Genomic DNA, 20,622 nt, shown 5'->3' on the forward strand with positions numbered 1-20,622 from the left:
CAAATTGAGAAATGGACACTATAGCACAGCACTGAAATAAAGTGTCAACAAAAAATATATCTGATGGCGTTTTTCCTAACTACATACTGTCTTTATATTCCTAGCATTATACTGATTTGATTGGATGGACATTTTCAATTTTGGCCAACTAAGTTAGAGGGGTGGGTGGGGGTGGGTGGGTTAACTGAAAGTTTTTTAGCTTTGTATCCTACATTGAACTATTGACCTAGCCCCCTAATGTGTTGATTTATCATACATAATTATGTACTGACAAACATCCTTTGGTGCCTATGTGTCCCAGTATTATGCATTTTAATGTGAATTTTGTCCAAAAATGTTGAAATTTGGATAAGGGGGGGGGGTTATAATTTTGAAATGTTATGACCACTTTTGCTTTTGGAGAAATACATAAACTCTGCACATGAATAGTTCAGTTGATGTATCATACATATGTACTGATGGAAATTTACCTTGGTGCCTGTGTGCTACAATATTGTCTAATTTCATGTGATTGTCCAAAAATGTTGAAATTTTTATGGGGTGGGGGTCACAATTATGAATATTATGAGCACTTTGGCATTTAGAGAAAGAAATAAACTCCATATATGATTAGTTCAGTTGATTTAGCATACATATGAACTGATAGATATATCCCTTGGTGCCTGTGTTCCAATTTTGTACAATTTCATGTGATTTTTGTTCCAAAATGTTGTTTTGATGGAGGTGGGGGTCACATTTACTGGCATTTTCAAGTTAGCATACACACAATGATTTTTGTTGTCTATTTATGAAGGGGCATTGGTACATTATACTGAGGTGCAAAGATAAACCAGCTCATTTTAATTTTTGTCAAAATTCAACAAAAAATTTCATAAGATATTTCTGTCGAAAATGTCAAAATTTAGATGGGGTGTGGGGTGACAATTTCAGTTCTATAACGGACGTGGTGACCCCATATTGTTTTGCCATTGATAAGTAGCTGGAATAATACAATGTACACACAGCGTATAAAAACAATCTCTCACGAACTTTTATCCTTTTTTGCTATTTTCTTATGTTTTTCTTTAAAAATAGTAAAGCAGTTGGAGATAAAATAACATAATATTTATGAAATAATGGATATAAATTCAAAATATTATGTCTGGACCTACTATACATTGCACTTTAATACATAAGTTCGTTTGGTTTTCTGGGATAATCTTTAACTGTCAAAAATCATGTTGTAGTTAACTGTTAACCCAAAAATATATATGTACATACAAGAAACGGTCATTATCCTGAAAACAAAGGTGGTGACATAGTATTTTCTCTGCATTTTTACATAAAAATATCAATGTTTAAGTATGCAAAGTATAAGCAAAATCTATCGACTTTTTTGAATTTGATACCCCCCCCCCCCAATAGAATTGACTATATCTCAAACCACCTCCTCAGAAACATTTTCAACAGACGATCTCTCAAAACCTTTTTACCAATAGTGCGAGGACACATTGACTATGTAGTCATCCCACCATCTATATGTTTGTCATGAGTTACAATATCAGTAACCTCCCCATACACTTATGACTAGAATGCCATTCTATTCCACTTCCTTTCCACATATACAGTGTAAATTCGTAAAATTGTGTTTCATCGCAAATGTAATAATTCAAATTCTATCTGCGTACATCATTCGTAATTCGACACATTCATTACACACTCATTGTAATACCAGAAATACTATAATGACACGCATAATACTAAATGACATAAAAGCATGTAAATAAAATAATAGTGTTTGTTCATAACATATACAGAATGTAAATACAATAATAGTGTATTGCTGTGTAAGATACTTTCTGCATGTTCTGTGGACTGTGGCTTGCCAAACATTGGTACGCATGCGTGCAGTGGGTGAAGGGCGTTGGCGGGGCTTATTTTATAGTTCGTAATGATTGGCTATTCATATTGTGACGTATTACATGGAAAATAAAAGACGCACAGGCGGAATACCGTATTCTTCACATCTACACTGTCAAACTAGCTTCGCAATCATGACTGTGTGCATTTAATCAGTACGGTCGTCAAATGTAAGTTAACTTTGTAACTTTTCTCTAATTATTAAGGATTATATATTATATACAGTAATCTGACAAATAATCGAGTTTTCTGTCTATTGGTATGGGATATGGGTTTTGCAAGTAATGCAATGAATGTCAAGTTGAACTGTTAGTCAAGTCCTGTCTCTGTACTTTCTGGTAACACATGGTAACATCATAGATTTGTATCTACAAGATTTACAATGAACCAGTGATGATTATGGACGTAGAATTGAATATAAGTGTAACGTGTGGCAGTTGAAGGTAAACATATTTCGGCTGAAAATGGCGACAGTGCACCTTACCTGTGGGTATACCTCTGGATATATACGCTGCGGGGTTCCGACTCGTCGTCTTCCCTCCGCCATGGTCCCATTCGCACGGATTCGCACGAATTTGGAGGAATAAAAAACACCCAATACCCTTGCTAATGACTATATAGAATACAGAAAACAACTTTAGATCATTAAATGCAACCCACATCTTGTGCATTCTGTCATTTCCTGTCTAACGTTCGCTAGGGACGTCGTAACATGGTCATTAGCAATATACATGGGTGATTTTTATTTCCCCCAAATCCGTGCGAATGAAATCTGTTCGCAGTCTCGCTATTTGAAATAGGGAAGAACCATAGCGGAGGGGAGACGATGTGGGGAGACTAATAACCAGGAGATTAACAGCCTGTGTGAACATACCACTATAGCAATAGTAATCAGAGCCAGACGCAAATGCAAAGTGCCATACATTCCAGTCGTTTGTTTTCGTGTTATCAATACGCTACGTAAATGTTGACATTTGACAACTTTAAAAGGACAAGTGGTTTCAATCCAAGGTATGTAGTCTCTTCAAAAGTGAAGCACATTCTGCTCTACCGATCAACAATATATCACGTCTAAATTTCAATTGTACGTAACTAGGTCAGACACCCATTCAATGAAACAATCAAATTATCTATAGCGCCGATTTCCAGCAGAGCCAATAAATGTTATATTCAGTAGCGTTGAATGGCTAAAACACACCATAGGCTTTGGTGAACTTGAAACAGTCTACGCTGGAGGCTTGACGGATGTCAAGTAGCAAAGAGTTCCACAGTTTGGGGGCGACATATGAGAATGAGTGACCACCACTTGTAACTTGTCTGTCATTTGTTGTAAGTAGATTCGTGTATGTAGAACGTAGCTTGAGTGCGACTTGGTGTGTATGGCTGGAGAAGATCACAAAATAATGTACACTGGAGTTAAGCCTAAGGTGATGGATGAACGACCTAAGAGGTGGTTTAACAAAAAGTGAATCTGAAATTAACAATAATTATTAGTTAAATGAACACAGAACACTTCAAAGTGAAACCATGTATTTCAGTGAAATATAACACATATTATATAGTCTAGAGGTTATCCGTGGCTTCGAAACCCAAGATCTCTCTCCACGATTCGAAGCCACGGGTAGCCTCTAGACTACACATATGGCAGAAGCAAATTAAATGGACACAGTCAGTAACCATATGATAACCATACATGTTGTAGTGGTTACCTTTAATTCGTTATAAGATGTCCTTACATTACTACTAGCTTCGAACAAATGACCTTATAAGTTATAGAACACTACGAAAAAGTATTTTGTTTACCAACAAATTAATATTTCGACAACAAAAATAATGCAACAATTTATTTGGTTTCCAATCCGCTGTGTATGACCCAGCCACCTCTATCACTCTGTCACAATGATGAATGCGCCACCAGATATTTTTTTTAATTGAAATCAGTGACATGCAAAAACGTTTGCCAATAACTGGTCAGGGTGCTGAGGACAACTACAGCCATTTTTAAAATGTTGCATTTGAAAAATAAAAAAGATGGCAGACACCCATTTGGGAAAATAGTCGCATTTCGTCAGTGTGTGTGTGTGGGGGGGGGGTACGGTTTTGCTAACGTTGTTTGCTTATGATTCGGTATCCACAAGTAGATAGTGTATCGATGTACCCGATAAAAAGTGCGTAACGTATTAAAGTGTTTTAAAATGATTATGATGAAAACTATAACGATACAGCCTGAATTCCTGTTGGATTCGTCCATCACATAAAGTGCATAGGGCTGTTTCCAGCTTTGGTGTTTTTCATCAACGGTCGTAAAGGGTGTGCTTTCGTCTGGTTAGAAGCATCATAGAGTGATGCTAAAATTTTAATCCCGTGTAGATGTATTGTCATTCTCCTGTGCATGTAGTCTTGCTGCTAGACGTTCGGGCTTTCTTTCGATGCTATAACTATAAGCGAACGAAGTTCGCATGTGAGGGCTTGCCCGAACAGTCTAGCGAATGTCATTTTCAGACCGGACATCCCATTGAGATTACGATAAGCGGTGGGTTGGGCCATATATGCATATATATATATACTTTAATATATTCAATCTCTGCATGCAGGTGTTGACAAACACATTTATGTCATTACTATGTCTTATCAGTTTATGGTAATTGTGTTTGATGAGTGTGTAGACGTTGTCATTCACACATTTTAGTTAACGCATTGGTGGTTATTTTTACAAGCCCCTCCTTAAGATGAATATGCATGAAAATCTAGCTATTGTCCTCTGTTTGTGCTTGTCGCTAATACGGTTCTCTGATTGTCAGTAATTTATAACCTGATGACATTCGCTAGACCTCGGATGTTCCATCCTCGATAGCGTTATTCGGCTGTGTGTCGTATTTTATCGGAAGAACATCCGAGGTCTAGCAGATAGACTACTGTGCATGGTGTATCTATATCTCCACTTATACCCTTTAGCTGTCAAAATGTTGACTCGGTGTTTGACATGTACAGGATTAGCAGTCCTCTACTGGAGCACAGACAATAAAGTGTGTGTAGCGGGTTATAACCAACTCCTTTTGAGTTGCTGCTGAAGTCTTATCAGTATTGGATAGTGTAAGACAAAGAGGGATTTAGAAGGTGTGAATTGGGTTGACCTTTAATAGTAGTTCAAGTAAAACCTGTCCAGCAAGTCATATGCCTGAACATGGAAGTATAGAAGGGGAGCCTCCCTGGTCTGAAGAATGAAATGCAAGAGTACGGCCTGGACCAAAATAGTTTGCCAAAATTACGAGGAAAACCTAAGAACTATTACCATTCAAAAGAAACGGTAAACATTTAAAAAAGAATTTTACATATGTCTTCATATTATATTAGCATGGAGGTATAAGGGGAGAATGTTGTATGGCTTATTTGTTTCGCCGTGAACACTGCATGCTGTGTGTGTCCCCATCCGAATGTGTACACTTTTATCTTAATCTAGCTAGGGTGAGATGGACTAATCCTGCTATCCTGTGAACTTGTCGGGCATAAGTACAATAGACACCGGTGGAAAGATATACAACGCGGCTCCGTCTTGTTGTTTATCTTTCCACCGATGTCTATTGTATACTAGTCTAGCAAGGGTGAGATGAGCTAATCCTGCTATCCTATGAACTTGTCGGGCATAAGTACAATAGACACCGGTGGAAAGATATACAACGCGGTTCCACCTTGTTGTTTATCTTTCCACCGGAGTCTATTGTATGTTTATGTGTGTATGTATGTATGTATGTATGTATGTATGTATGTATGTATGTATGTATGTACATGTATGTGTAGAGAAATCGCCTTTCACTACTTTTGTGAATGAATAGAAAATATCTGGAATTTTTGGAATATTCACGTGCCTTAGTTTTGCAGGCTAAAATTTGATAAACTGTGGGTAAGTCGGGGGGACGGAACCCTTAATGTGATCTGTGGGGATGGCTTGCTGTAATGAACTCAAGGACACATAGAAATATGATTAAACATCAACTTTAATTAACTATATAAAAAAGACTATATAAACATTCAAACAATACATATGCCACCGGCAAAATTACTACTTGTACTTATCTGACTGTACTGTTATTGTGCAAATAAACTTAGTGTCCGAACGCGGGTGTACACACACAAAGAAGCGATGGCAGTCACACAACAATTAGTAGAGCTGGCTCCGACTGAAGATTCCACACTCCGTAGAACTGTCTCCAGATGCCCAATACTGCTACCACTGTCTGTTACTTGCACACTTAAACCAGCTGGGCTCTGCTCCCACTGTTTGGTCTGCTTCCCCTCGCTCATCTTGCCGTTCTCCGCTCTCCTTTCCTCTCGTCCCCTCGGGGAGGTGTCAAATTCGAAAAGGTCGATAGATTTTTCTTATACTTTGCATACCTAGGCAGTGATATCTGAATATATAAAAAAAAATGTCACCACCTTTGTTTTCAAGATAATGGCCGTTTCTTTTATCTACACATATTGTTTTGGGTCAAAATAAGTAGATTTACAACAATTAACTACATCATAATTTTTGACAGTTAAAGATTATCCCTGGAGCACTTAATGAACTTACATATTTTAATGCAATGTGTATTATGTCCAGACATATTTGTTTGTAATTTCTTTTCATTATTTCATAAAATACTATGTTATTTTATCCCCAGCTGCTTTACGATTTTTAAAGAAAAATGTAAGAAAACTGCAAAAAAGGATAAAAGTCCGTGATAGATTATTTTGTATGCTGTATGATTGTGTACAATGTATTATTCCAGCTATTTATCAATAACAAATAATAGTGGGTCACCATGTCCGTTTAAATTCTAGAATTGAAATTGCAACCCCACACCATCTAAATTTAGACATTTTTGACAGAAATTGTTTATGAAATATTGTTGAATTTTGACAAAAATTAAAATGAGCTTGTTTAACTTTGCACATATGTATAATGTACCAATGCCTCTTCATAATTATACAACAAAAATCATTGTGTGTATGCTAACTTTAAAATGCCAGTAAAAAATGTGACCCCCCCCCACCCCATCAAAATTTCAACATTTTGAACAAAAATCACTTGATATTGTATAATATTGGAACATACAGGCACCAAGGTATATTTCTGTCAGTTCATATGTATGATAAATCAACTGAACTATTCATGTGTAGAGTTTATGTATTTCTCCCAAAGCCAAAGTGGTCATAATATTCATAATTATGACCCCCCCCCCTAAAAATTTCAACATTTTTGGACAAAATGCACATGAAATTTCATAATGTTGGAACACATAGGCACCAAGGGATAGTTCTTTCAGTACATAATTATGTATGATAAATCAACACATTAGGGGCTAGGTCAATAGTTCAATGTAGGACAAAAAGCTAAAAACATTTAGTCCCCCCCCCTAACGTAATTGGCCAAAATTTAAAATGTCCATCCAATTTCAAATCAGTATGTAGTAATACTATGAATACAAATCCAGTATGTAGTGAGGAAAAATAGTTCGTTTGTTGACATTTTATGTTAGTGCTGTGCTATAGTGAAAATTCTTCTATTTCTCAATTTGGGGGATATTTAAATAAAAAAGGAATACTTGCATGTTTCGGGGTACAAACATACCCATTAAAAAGTAAAATCGTTTCTGTATGATGAGAACTAGAACTAGACAACTAAAAAAAACACCCCAAAAGTAAAAGAATTTAATTTTTCATCCTACATTGATTTGAAATACATATTGATCTCGCACCTTGTATCTCATTCTCGCATTGTTGAAACAGTTAAATTTTGATTTCATGTAAGGAAATTGCTAGTGTTATATTGCGGAGTGTGGTCACTATGAAATAGGAAATAACTCATATCAGTACTTGTTGGTCCACTGAACACGGCATGCAGTATACGTACCTAGCCACATGATATGATAAAGTGCACACTGTCATCACTTCGAGCAGTGCACACACTGCACTGAGAGGCCCAATAGTTATGCTACTATAGATATATTTATTGGTTTTGGGTACAATATTTAGAACCCCTCACGGAAATCTTATTAATGTTACCATGGATACTTCTTTCATGGGGAGACAATGTAGATAGTTTTTATACAACTTGTATAATTTGTTGCAATTAGAACTTTAGGCTTTATGATACGTAAACACTCAATAGAATCAGTTTGACTAGTGACTAATAATAATATTATAAATTATAATACAAAATGTACTACTAAATTATAATAGTTGGCGAGACAGCTGAAAAATAATCTATTTTTGGTTGAATACATCTACTGAAAAACAAATTGACAGGACGTTACTATACTGATACAGGGATGTGTAATGACCGGGGTTCCATTGGGAATGAATACATGTGTCGGAAACTCATTCATAGACCCCTAGAGTCCGTCCTGCTTGCAGATGGTGCACCGTTTCGCTCGCATGTGGCAACAATGTGTATCATGCAAACCAGTGAACGGCAAAAGGGGTTCATGTCCCAAGCTGAAAGATGGCGATATTGAACTAATAGAACCTTTGAAAAGGTCTTCCATGACATACCAAACACTAAAGGAAAAAATAGCGGAGTATGGTGATATTACCAAAGATGTTTCTATCGGTACATTCGGATGAGTGGTGAGAACTTGATTATAAGGTGCACTAGGTGGTATGTCGTACGGTGATAGCACAGTGAAGAAGAATTATTTTTTTCACTGTCTATTGTCCATGACCAGTCGCACGGTCACGGCCTAGTGAAGAAGAAGTTTTTTTTTTTCACTGTCTATTGTCAACAATTGGTCATACGGTCGTAGCCCCATTTTTAAATACGAGAAGTAGCTTTTTCACTTTTTTTCTCCACGATCGGTCGTACGGTTTCTAATAATTATCATTGTTGTTTTTCTTGTAATGACAAACATTGTTTTAGGATCGATAAGACATCAATGGTTTGAGAAAACGCGCACAAACAATCAAATGATTGACCTAGTGCTTTGGCCCCATCAATCGCCCTCTAGCTCTGGTGACACTGCTGACCTATCGAGCGATATGCTTCCAAAACGACGTATAGCAAATCTCGTTACCATAGTAACAAAGCAAAAACCCAAATAAAGTACTTCATTTAATGGCGATATGGAATTATGGTCAGTATGTAAATTTCATGTGAATACCATACGAGTCATTGTTTTGAAATAATGCAATTAATGTTTCCAAGTGTAATGTCAGTTTCATTTCGAGCAGTCGAAATCAAAGCAACTAAGGAGAAAATTAAAAGAAAATGTTTTTGCTTGTTTGTGGGGGTACTCGAGTTAGATGGCTTGTGTAGAAGCAGACATTTATGACCTGGGGGTATCTCAGGTAGAAAGTCTTGGATGTATGCAGACGTTACGGTTAATCGTGCAATAGTTCGCAAACTCGTGTAATCAGCCCTTTTTATGGTCTGGATATAGTTTAGAAGTTCCGAATCAATGTTTTAAATGGTTTTTCTCTTGTTGGTGTTCTATTCTGGTAACTCTTTAGCATGCCACCATGCTACCTCAACCCGCCTTAAACGATGACATTTAGTAGATTGAGAAATGAAATTCTAGCGTCAGACACTGGGCGCAGTGTTATCTTGTTGATATGGCCGACACCAACTTTTCTGTTTCGCACGTCAATGTTTTTGCTTGACCGACAATATAGGGAATGTGGTTGTTGATACATTTCATCAAGTCTAAAATTTATAAGACAGTTCCTCTTTAAGTCATGGTAGTAACGCTAATTTTCTTCGCAAGGACTTCTGAAACTCATACGAAATTACCTTCCGTTCACCCTAAATCTCCAATTCATGAGTTACGTATAGCGATCGAAAAACATATAACACTTCACTTCACTTCCAAACACGGGTTTGTTTCGCGTTCGAATGTTGACAAGAGCGCGAGTTTCAGTCTGCGCCGAAAGTTGCGTCGTTGACGTAATCCGAAATTGACACCAACTTCACTTTTTAACCGGCTTATATCACGAAACATGTGCTCATACAGCATGTCATTCATAGCCAAAAACTCCATTGGCGAATGTGTCTGATGACGTACTCAGTCATTGAAGCCATTGGCTAAAAGTTAATCAAAGCCATGCTTGACTTGCAATTGGCAATACACAGCTGTCTTGTGCTGTCCTTGCAGTTGACAATTGTTAATGATCCCGGATACAAAATATGACAGTTATATATTCTCCGGATATTAGGGTGAGGTTTTTTTTTTTTTGTTTCTCATCTCCAATGGAATAGTCAGGCGGGTCGGGCGGGCGAAATAAAAAAAAAAGGGGGGCAAGAAAAAAAAATGTATTTCTTCAGTTCTATTCTCTGTTCTTTCTGTCCTGTTAGTCTCTATACAACTTCATTTCTCTTCTCTAATATTGAATTCCTTGTTACAAGTCTCTTTCCTTCATTTTAGCAAGGTTGACAAGTCTGTAGAACAACTTTGTAAGAAGATGATTAAATACTTATCATCCTGATGGGTGTATATCTGTAGCCATGAACTATTGTGTGATTTTATCAGGAGTACTAATACATTCGTCCTATTAATCAAAGTGGCATTGCCATCGCTAACAATGTTTTCAAGTTATCCAATTTGAACTTTAGTATGTAACTTTTTGAAACACTTACGTGATTGTCATCAGTGTGCTAGATGAATTTTCATTTATATAAACCATTACTTCTATGAAACATTTTTCTTCAGTGTGAACTTGTCAAAATAATCCACCAGATAACATGTAAACATTTCTAGAACTCAGAACCCCTTTGGGATTTACTGTTTAAAAGTAATTAAAAGTAATAATGTAAACATCGGAATGTCTTCAAAGGTCATGCATGTCATGGGTCATGAAACGCTATGGAGTCGGTGATTTCACTGATAATACAACTGATTTAAAGCAAAAACTGGTCAAGAAATTAGGAATGCAGTATGACTTTTACCAATTTTAAGCATAATTTTGAAAATGATGGAAATATTCTGAGCTATTATTACATTGCAGCAAAATGTACCGCATGACAGTATTAATTTTGAGCCCTGTCCCTCATCAAACCTCAACGGCTTCTGCCATGATGAAAGACACATGCTGCTCTGACGTAACAAAGGGGTTGGGTGGGTGGGTGGGTGAGAGGGGGGGGGGTTAGACGGCGGTGTTCTGCCAAGGTTTCCAACAAGTGGGGACACAGGCCCCTTGGTTCCAAAATGTGGTGTCATTTGACAGGGAGTGGGGTCAATTATTATTGTCTATGAAATATTCATATAAATAACTCAGACCTCTATAGAGATGCTGTGGTCTGAGATATTCCATTACGTATAGACCATTACCTAACTACATAAAAAAATTCCATTCATAATAACAGTTCCCAGTAAGCTATTTTTTGAAAATTGTGTACTACACATTACACCTTAGAAAAAGAAGGCAATTAAGATTATGTAATTTTAAGTTATCTATCTATAACTATATAACTATTTAACTATATAACTATATATATATATATATATATATATATATATATATATATGATATATTGTTTAGAAAGATTGGACAGCCTGGTAGTCACAATTTTTAATCTGTATATCAATGAATAGCAGTGCTAAAATTTATAATTCCCTTTTTTCAGACTAGGACAATGAACAACTTCAAAATAAGTCACAGTGAACATATGATTGAATAAAAACTTTGAGAAATCCTAAACTTGTAACCACTTGTTCCATTTTTAAAATTGTTAGTACACTGTTGTGTTTATCATTCCCACTTCAAATTCATGACATTTTCAAGAAAAAAAATCCCTGACTTTAAGTACCAAATGTGAACGAAAAACTTACAAATAATAGTCAAACAAACTTTAAAATAATTTATTTTTTTATTAATTAACCGTTACTGGCTGTGTATCATGATTTGGTCCTGCTATATCAAATGACAGCATAGTTACATACCGTAAACTTGCAATGATACGGAAAGCTGACATTAGGTGTCCTTGAAACTCAGAACTTGAATCTTTAACTATCAACAAAGTCAAAGTTGGGATGCTCTGTAAATATTACATTAATTTTTTTCTGATTTGCACAACAAGTTCGTTCTTCATGTCTGACCGGGCGCACATGCATCGGCCGTCTATAGTGGCCATGCCAGTGATTACGCATTGATTCAGTGCCCAACATTCACATGTGTCACTAGCACTGTCAACATCATGCAACACGATCCCCTAACACAGCTTTTTCGGAATCAAAATACACATGTACTCATTTAATTTAACCCTTCAACAAATGAAAATCACAACCTGTCCCATAAATTTGGTTCACGAAGGCTTCTGAGCTGTGGCATGGCAGATAGATGTTCCGGTAGCAAGTTCAGTGTTTCGCACACGTCAGGGATTAGGTCAGAGGTCACGACAGTGACAGTAGACAAAACATGTGACGAGAGACGTCCATTTCGGCATCTCATCTAATCCCTCTAATGTTTTAATTTGTAGATTAAGTTTATCAAAGTTGATCTTTTTGTGGCAGTTTTATGTTAACAATAGAACTGCGCGTTGTCACTGTATCTTCTATGATGTCAACAAAACTTTCCCTTACGCAGTCAGTATACTTCTTGTGGGATTCACGTCGAGTCAGAGCCTGGCCTGGTCCGGCCGTGGACTTGGATAATTTTGATGTCTGCCGTAAAATGAATGCGCCAAAGCGACGCAAGGTGGGAAAATTATTGCTTCATTTGTAATTTTAGGGGGCCAATGTCGCAAGGTCGTGGCCTCGGCAGAACTGGCCTAAGACGCCATGGGGAACCTTACAATTTTGCTGTGCTCAGGGGTCGGTCGGAAATAAGAAAACTTTTTTTTTTCTGATGTCGGAGCTGCAAATTAGGGTCGGTCGGGAGATGAGAAACAGAAAAATAAAAAGGGCCGCCCTTATGGCTATCAAATCCCTGGGATAGTGCGTGGGATAGTCACCAACCTGTCAATTTCAACTCGGTGATGACAAGTTCACCCCAAGTTAGTGAAGGGCAATAATGCACGAGTTTCACATATGTATGTATGTATGTATGTATGTATGTGTGTATGTATGTATGTATGTATGTATGTATGTATGTATGTATGTATGTATGTATGTCTGTCTGTCTGTCTGTCTGTCTGTCTGTCTGTCGGTATGTATGTATGTATGTATGTATGTATGTATGTATGTATGTATGTCTGTCTGTCTGTCTGTATGTATGTAATGTATGTATGTATGTATGTATGTATGTATGTATGTATGTACAACAATCCATATAATGATCCTTAGGAATGGCATGAATATGGTACACAACTATTTTGTTTACGGTAAACCTTAAGGCACGATTCATCTATAATAAACTTTTATTTTGTTTTAGGTCACTATGCAACGCTGTGTACCAAGAAAATACATCGTGTACTACTTTACGGCAGTGACTTTACTAGTGCTGATGATTTTTTTCTTACATCAATATGGTGAGTGAAAATTTCGTCAACTTTTATCAGCAGTAAACTTGAATAACCTTTGTGATATTATGCATATAAATATGGATATGGACCCTGGTAACGTAACGATGATGATAAACTTTCAATTTATCTGTTTTATTGTTATAGATTCTTTACAGTTTTGACCTTTAAATGCACGTGTCATTCTGTCTTTGCCCGGCGAAATTACACGTGTATATAGATTAGGCCAAATAAAAAAAGTTCTTTGGTTCCGGTTTAATACCCAACCCCACCTAGTTTTTCACGCCGACCCTAAACTTTCTTTTAACGTATTCGAGAAAAATAATAATAAATTCGCGAAAATCGTGAAGTCTCGGAAGAAATATAGTGGGTACAGAAACTGACATCAACTTACAAAAGACAATATAAAACTATTCTTCCAATCTATAGTATGGCTGTACATCTGATGGGAAGAAATAAACAACACAGAAACCATTTGGAAAACAATGGAAAACCTGAACTTGACACTAACACATGAAACAAACTTTGATATATAATAAAATAAAATAAAAAATCTACCTACCTACCCCACCTATTTTAAAATTGAATGTAATCGGAACCACACAATGTTTTATACGCCTTATAAGTGTAAAATGGTCCTAATGTAGAAATTGACTACGTTATAGTCGTGTGTGGTTCATTACTTTAAAAGAAATTTCATTATACACTATTATTTTAGTCACATTTTGATGTTTCCGGTGGTAGGACCGGGGGGGGCTGCTCCCCTTATTTGAGTATACGTATATGTGTCGCCATTTGGGGTGTGTTTTCTAGTCCTTTGGCCTGAGCTGAAGAGTCTAAATCGGGGTCCTCTTTGCCTTATTTTATATTTTGCTTGGTCTAAAATGTGGTCCACTGTCTGTTACCAAATCATAACTGTCATTAGTTGCCCCAAAATGTTGCCTCCTAAGGAAAATGTATTTAGGTCCAAACTTACAACCTGTAATGGTCTAAAATGGTGTGTTGATTTTTGGTCAAAGTGGGTCTAAAATGGGACCTGGGGTTTCCAGCACTGGCCACACACCCCTACCAGAACTGGCCATTGGTACCGCCCCCGGGGGGCAACTCATCCCTAAACTTAAGAGATGGCCACTTGTACCGCTCTCGGGAGTAGGACACTACAGCTATTTAGATGTGCACTGTACCTAGCTGTTTATATCATTTACTGTAATTGACAACTATTTGAACTATTTGCACATTCCTGCCTGTCTTTGTCATTTGTTTATCCTATTCGTGGTCGTATACAGCCAGCTATCATGAAGCTCAGCCATCAATCGATCGATCAATCAATCAATCAATCAATCAATCAATCAATCAATCATTCATTCACTCGCTCAATCAATCCATCCATCCGTCAATAAGTGGGCGTGAGTGAATTAGTGAGTGAGTAACACATGCGTAAGTACATAGATGGATGGACAGACAGACAGACAGACAGACAGACAGACAGACAGACAAACAAACAAACAGAACAGACACATAAATAAATGAATAAATAAATAAGGTCAAATATAAGCAGATACAACAGGGACAATGGATTATGTGTGCACAGTCCTCTATGTCTGTATGTCCCTATATATGTACATGTGTGTGTGTGTGTGTGTGTGTGTGTGTGTGTGTGTGTGTGTGAGGGGAAGGGGGTGCGGCCACAGGGTATTTGTGCGGGTGTGTCCGTGTCTTTGTGTGACGCGTGTGTGTCATGATCAATCAAGAATATGCAAGTTCATGTAGCCGGTACACACTCCTGTTTTCATGTAACCTGTGAGTTGGGCCTGATGAACAATTAAAGTACCTATGATAATGGTAAACACCTTCAACATACTTGTACCTGATACAGTCCCATTTCAATCCAATTCCCAGGCGCTGATCGGACCACAGTCTTCTTCAATAACCAAGACCGAATTCGGCTGCTTCCCAAAATGGCGACAGAACGTTTGAATACTTCTGTAAATAGTTCACACCTGACAACATCAGTGATGATAGATGCAGATATCAGGAAGACAACTGTTGCCATGACTACTGATCTGGTAAGTAAATTAAGACAGTACTGTATCTTCTTATCATAAATATATGTTTACTCAGGGTAAAAAATTGCCGATGCTGTTTCTAATAAAGTGGTTTAGTGTTAGGGGAACAACTGTGAGACTGGGTTGTTTTTCATTTTTAAGAAGCAAAAAAGAGAGTTTTCTGATTCATAGCCAATTATCACTTTAGTGGCTGTAGGAAAGGCGACAGATGTGTCCAAAAGAGGTGTATTTGTTCATTCCGATTACGCTGATGATGATGGTCGATGTTCAGCAATCCATGAATAGAAAGGGAACCATATTGTCAACCAACAACAACAACAACAACAACAACATATAGTAACTGTACAGATGGTGTTTACAAATAATTGAAAGTAGTTCCGACCATTTTACTATATTGTAACGTCAAAGTATAGTAAAATGACATGTATGGATTTCATTACTTTGACATCACACCCTGGAAATATGAGGGCCTATGTATATAATAATTATGCATATATATGAAGCATTTATGAAGCATTTTCATTTAGACATATACAATAACCAGTATAGTGTTTCTGGCCAAGACGTGTTGTGTCGTTCAGGCTTTGCAGAGCTGCTTCAGTAGGCCCAACCTATCATACTAATTATTGCTTATGTTCAGTCTCGTGACCCAAAATGGTAATCAGATCAGTTGTTTGAGGGTTATTCCATTTTCTCTACGTGTGTTTTTTTACCCAGACGCTTTCACGTGTTAGTCTGTATGATTTGTTCTAGTCCTACTATTTTGAAGTCGGTAATAAGGGAGTGGTTGGCATGGCTGAGTGAAGTGGTTTGGTATTGGATCTGTTTTGTTTTATTCCATATCAGTGATAAATGGTCCTGGATGCGGGTGTATACTTGGTATCTCCAGGTTTCTCCAACATGTATTATAGTTCCACACTTCTCACAATGTATGCCATACATTACGTTTGTCGTTTTGCAGTTTATGTGTCCGAAGATTATATGTATTTTGTGTTGTTTGGGTTTATGAACTCTGTCGTCGTTATCATATGTTTGCAGATTGCACATCTTTATGCGTGGTGCCAGTCTAGGGCCATTTTTTTTAAACATTGCATCCGTATCATAAACAGCGCCATCTATCATGGAGTGAACAAGACCGACACTGAGTTCGCAATCGAAAGCTCTCAGTTTATCAAAAGTACTAGTATGTTGTGTGTATTGGTTACAATTTTAGTATTCTACCAAACATTGGGTAACCTCCATGGGAAGATCATAAAGTGACACTTTACTCGAAACCAAGACGTTCATCATCAACCACATTTCATTTCAAAAGGACCCCGGGGTCAAGCTCAGCTTTCATACAGTTAACGCAATTTCTGAATGATTCAAGCGACTTTGATTTGCAAACTAATAAAAGGTCCCGTGTGAACTCTTTCTTAATAATTGCACAAGATCAAGCATATTAAAATTATTACTATTTACAAAGTATGTTTCTTTACTATGATACATTATGATATTCAATGTGGGGACAAACTTTGTCAAACAAAAATTATCAGTAGATGTTTTTGTTGCTGTTGCTGTTGTTGTTGTTGTTGTTGTTGTTGTTGTTGTTGTTGTTGTTGTTGTTGTTGTTTGATTGATACAGAGATTATTAACGTAATGTAAAATTTTGTCAAGAAAAAGTATTTTATTGTAATTAAACATCCTGGTTTGTCTATGTCATCCAAAAAATATCAGAGCTACCAGACGTATCAACAAGCCCATATTTAATTTCTTAGAATCATCATGAATATGCCAGGAACCCTAACCACACAGCAATCAATCATCCATCTATCTCTCCATGTCTCGCTCCTTCCCTCCCTACATACATACATACATACATACATACATACATACATACATACATACATACATACATACACACACAAACACACATCCATCCATCCATACATCCATACATACATACATACATACATACATACATACATACATACATACATACATACATACATACATACACAAACACACACATCCATACATACATACATACATACATACATACATACATACATACATACATGCATACATGCATACATACATACATACATACATACATACATACATACATACATACATACATACATACATCCATCCATGCATGCATGCATGCATGCATGCATGCATACATACATACATACATACATACATACATACATACATACATACACACACACATACATACTTGAGCTCTTCCCATTTTCAACGACCATATTCTCTTTATATAGAATCGAGCAGCCATATACAAGGAGAGAAGAAGAAGAGTTGATGACGTATGCAAGAACCACCCAGAATTTCGTCACAGTAATCCAAACATCAATCTATTGGTAGACGATACATACAAAATTCTCTACTGTCCCGTGGAAAAAACCGGCAATTCCAACTGGAGAAGAGTGTTTCTACTTCTCAGGGGATCTTTCAAAGATGTTACCAAAATAGGCATGGTCTATAGATACAGATATAAAATGTTAAACTCCTATTCCCCAGAGGAAAGGTTGTTCAGATTACAGAACTACACCAAGTTTATGTTTACAAGACATCCATTCTCACGGGTCTTGTCAGCTTTTAGAGATAAGTTGTTAGACGGCCCCGAACCAAGTTTTGTTAGAAATTATGTTCCAAAGGTGAAGAAAATGTTGGGTTTGAATTCGACTGGAATAAATATTACATTTGGACAATTTGTACAGTATTTGATAAAAATCAACCAAAACGCTTACAATTCACATTGGAAATTGACATATCAAGTCTGTCAGCCATGTGCAATTAAGTATGACATCATTGGAAATTATGAGACCCTGAACGAGGATGCCAACTACATCCTGCAAACTATTGGCGCAGACTTTGAATTCCCTAATATTATTCCACACAGAACAAATAGTTCGGCAGCTGATGCAATGAAGGAATATTTTGAAGAACTGACCCCTGAACAAGTCAATGGACTTTACAAAAAGTATGAAATAGATTTCAAAATGTTTGGGTATGATATTCCGGATTATCTTAGGGGATCATCAAAAAATAAACTCTGAAAGCTATCACCAATGTTAAGCATCGAAAAAAAGAATTATTTGGAATTTTTTGAGACATCTTATCAAAATTGATGACGTCAATAATTACCGTTGAATGAAGTCGGTAACTAGTACTTGAAAGAGAATATCATCTTGTTCGACAAAGATCGCCCTCAATAGTTACATTTCATAGACTGTGTCGACATATATTTCTGATTTTATTTGATCAAGTTACTATTATATTTGCTGAATATATTCATATACTTTGATGAATATTCTGATAGAGTAGCGCGACAATATCGCCTTATTATTAAATGGAAAAGTTTGCCGTTGTGGGCGGTCTTATAAACGCTCGCCTCACTGGTACGCGGACTTTGGAGAATTGAAAGAGCGCCTGCAACGGCGAATCTTCAAGCTCAATAAACGAACTTTGTTCGTTAAGGACAAAACTCCACCCCCACCCCAGGCCCCAACCCCACCCCCACCCCAGGCCCCAACGTTCACAAGTGCGACATCGACACGTTTATATAATTATGTACATTGATTAAAATTGCAGCGGTCACACAACTGCAAACGATGTAAAAACATGATGGTAAACACATTAAGACACTACTGGAAACCCAACACTGTATATTAATTCAACTTATGAACATCTCAGTAGTAAATACAGAACCTGTTATCATTGAAGGCGTGAAAATTTTGGAAATCTGGTTAGAAGTGTGAAAATGAAGTTCAGCAATCATATTGACGCCAGACCCCCTCCCCCCGAACGAAGTTCGTTTATTGAGCTCGTGTGACATAATTGTGCGATTGTCCCTGAACGATGATAGAGATAAACACTACAGAAAACATGTATTGTACAACAGCGACCCTTTCTGTACAAATAACATGTTATGGAATTAACATTATTGAAGAGTGGAAAAGTTATATTATTCGGAGTATGATTCCAATAATATTACTACATTTGTATCACATTATAAATTAAAGTTAATTCTAATTTTTGGTAAGATATGCATCATAGATTGATATCCACATTCAAGTATTTTATATCACTTTTTATCCAAAGTAATATCCTTACAATTATTATAAATGATTGCTATAGTTACCAATATGATAAGAACTGAAAAGGGATTACCATGTTGGGTTTTACATGTTAAAACACTACTTTGCCAGTATGGAGTTGCTGAGATTTGGCAATGGCAAAATACAGAAAATGATGAGTACTTTCTACAGATATTCAAACAAAGATGTTATGATATCCACATGCAGGATTGCCATTCTAATGTAAACACTTCACCTAAATTACGCATATATTGTAAATTTAAAACAAATTTGATGTGTGAAAAATACTTTGAATGTGTATGGTTGACTTATTTTAGAAATGCTTTATCTCATTTGAGAATGTCAACGCATGACCTAGCTATTGAAAAGGGTTGAGAACTTGGTATACCACCTGAGCAAAGAATTTGCCCATTTGGGTGCAAATATGTAGAGGATGAGTACCACTTTGTATTAGTCTGCCCTAAATATCAACAGGTCAGAACTAAGTTTATTCCTGAATTTTATTTCATGCATGTGATTGGAAATTTTGTTAATGCAGTCAACAAACACCTTCGCTCTTCAAAACTTTGGAAAATTTACAGTCTTTGCCAGGAAAATACGTACATTGTAACACAGTTTGAGTAGAGTGCTCGACTTGAGGAGGAGCGTATGTAACTCGGTGAGTATCAATCTGGTAAGACAGTGCTCTATACCGCAGTGGCAGTATATATATATATATATATATATATATATATATATATATATATATATATATATATATATATATATATATATATATATATATATACTTATATATATATATGTGGCTGTCTTTGTGATATAGTTGTCTGATGATCGCGCCATGCGTGAAACTCCGAGTTACAACCAAGAAAGAGTTCCATATACTCTATACTGCGGTATAGAGCACTGTCTTAGCAGATTGATACTCACCGAGTTATATATATATATATATATATATATATATATATATATATATATATATATATATATATATATATATATATATATATAATCAAAGTAGGTTGGTTGGAACTTGAGGTGCTTGGTTGTAACTCCGAGTTTCACGCTCAATGCGTTCATCAGACATATATATATATATATATATATATATATATATATATAT

General features: G+C 36.5%; 1 protein-coding gene across 1 annotated transcript; it reads left to right on the plus strand.

Annotated features, from left to right (window-relative positions):
- The first annotated feature begins 1,968 nt into the window (after positions 1–1,968).
- Positions 1,969–18,760, plus strand: LOC144436674 (carbohydrate sulfotransferase 11-like). The gene is made up of 4 exons (XM_078125518.1): positions 1,969–2,069; positions 13,243–13,339; positions 15,230–15,396; positions 17,661–18,760. The coding sequence occupies exons 2-4, from the start codon at positions 13,249–13,251 to the stop codon at positions 18,456–18,458; spliced, it is 1,056 nt and encodes a 351-aa protein (XP_077981644.1). The 5' UTR covers positions 1,969–2,069; positions 13,243–13,248; the 3' UTR covers positions 18,459–18,760.
- Positions 18,761–20,622: the final 1,862 nt, after the last annotated feature.

Source organism: Glandiceps talaboti, chromosome 6 (genome assembly GCF_964340395.1).
Source record: "Glandiceps talaboti chromosome 6, keGlaTala1.1, whole genome shotgun sequence".
Classification (NCBI taxonomy): Eukaryota; Metazoa; Hemichordata; class Enteropneusta; family Spengelidae; genus Glandiceps; species Glandiceps talaboti.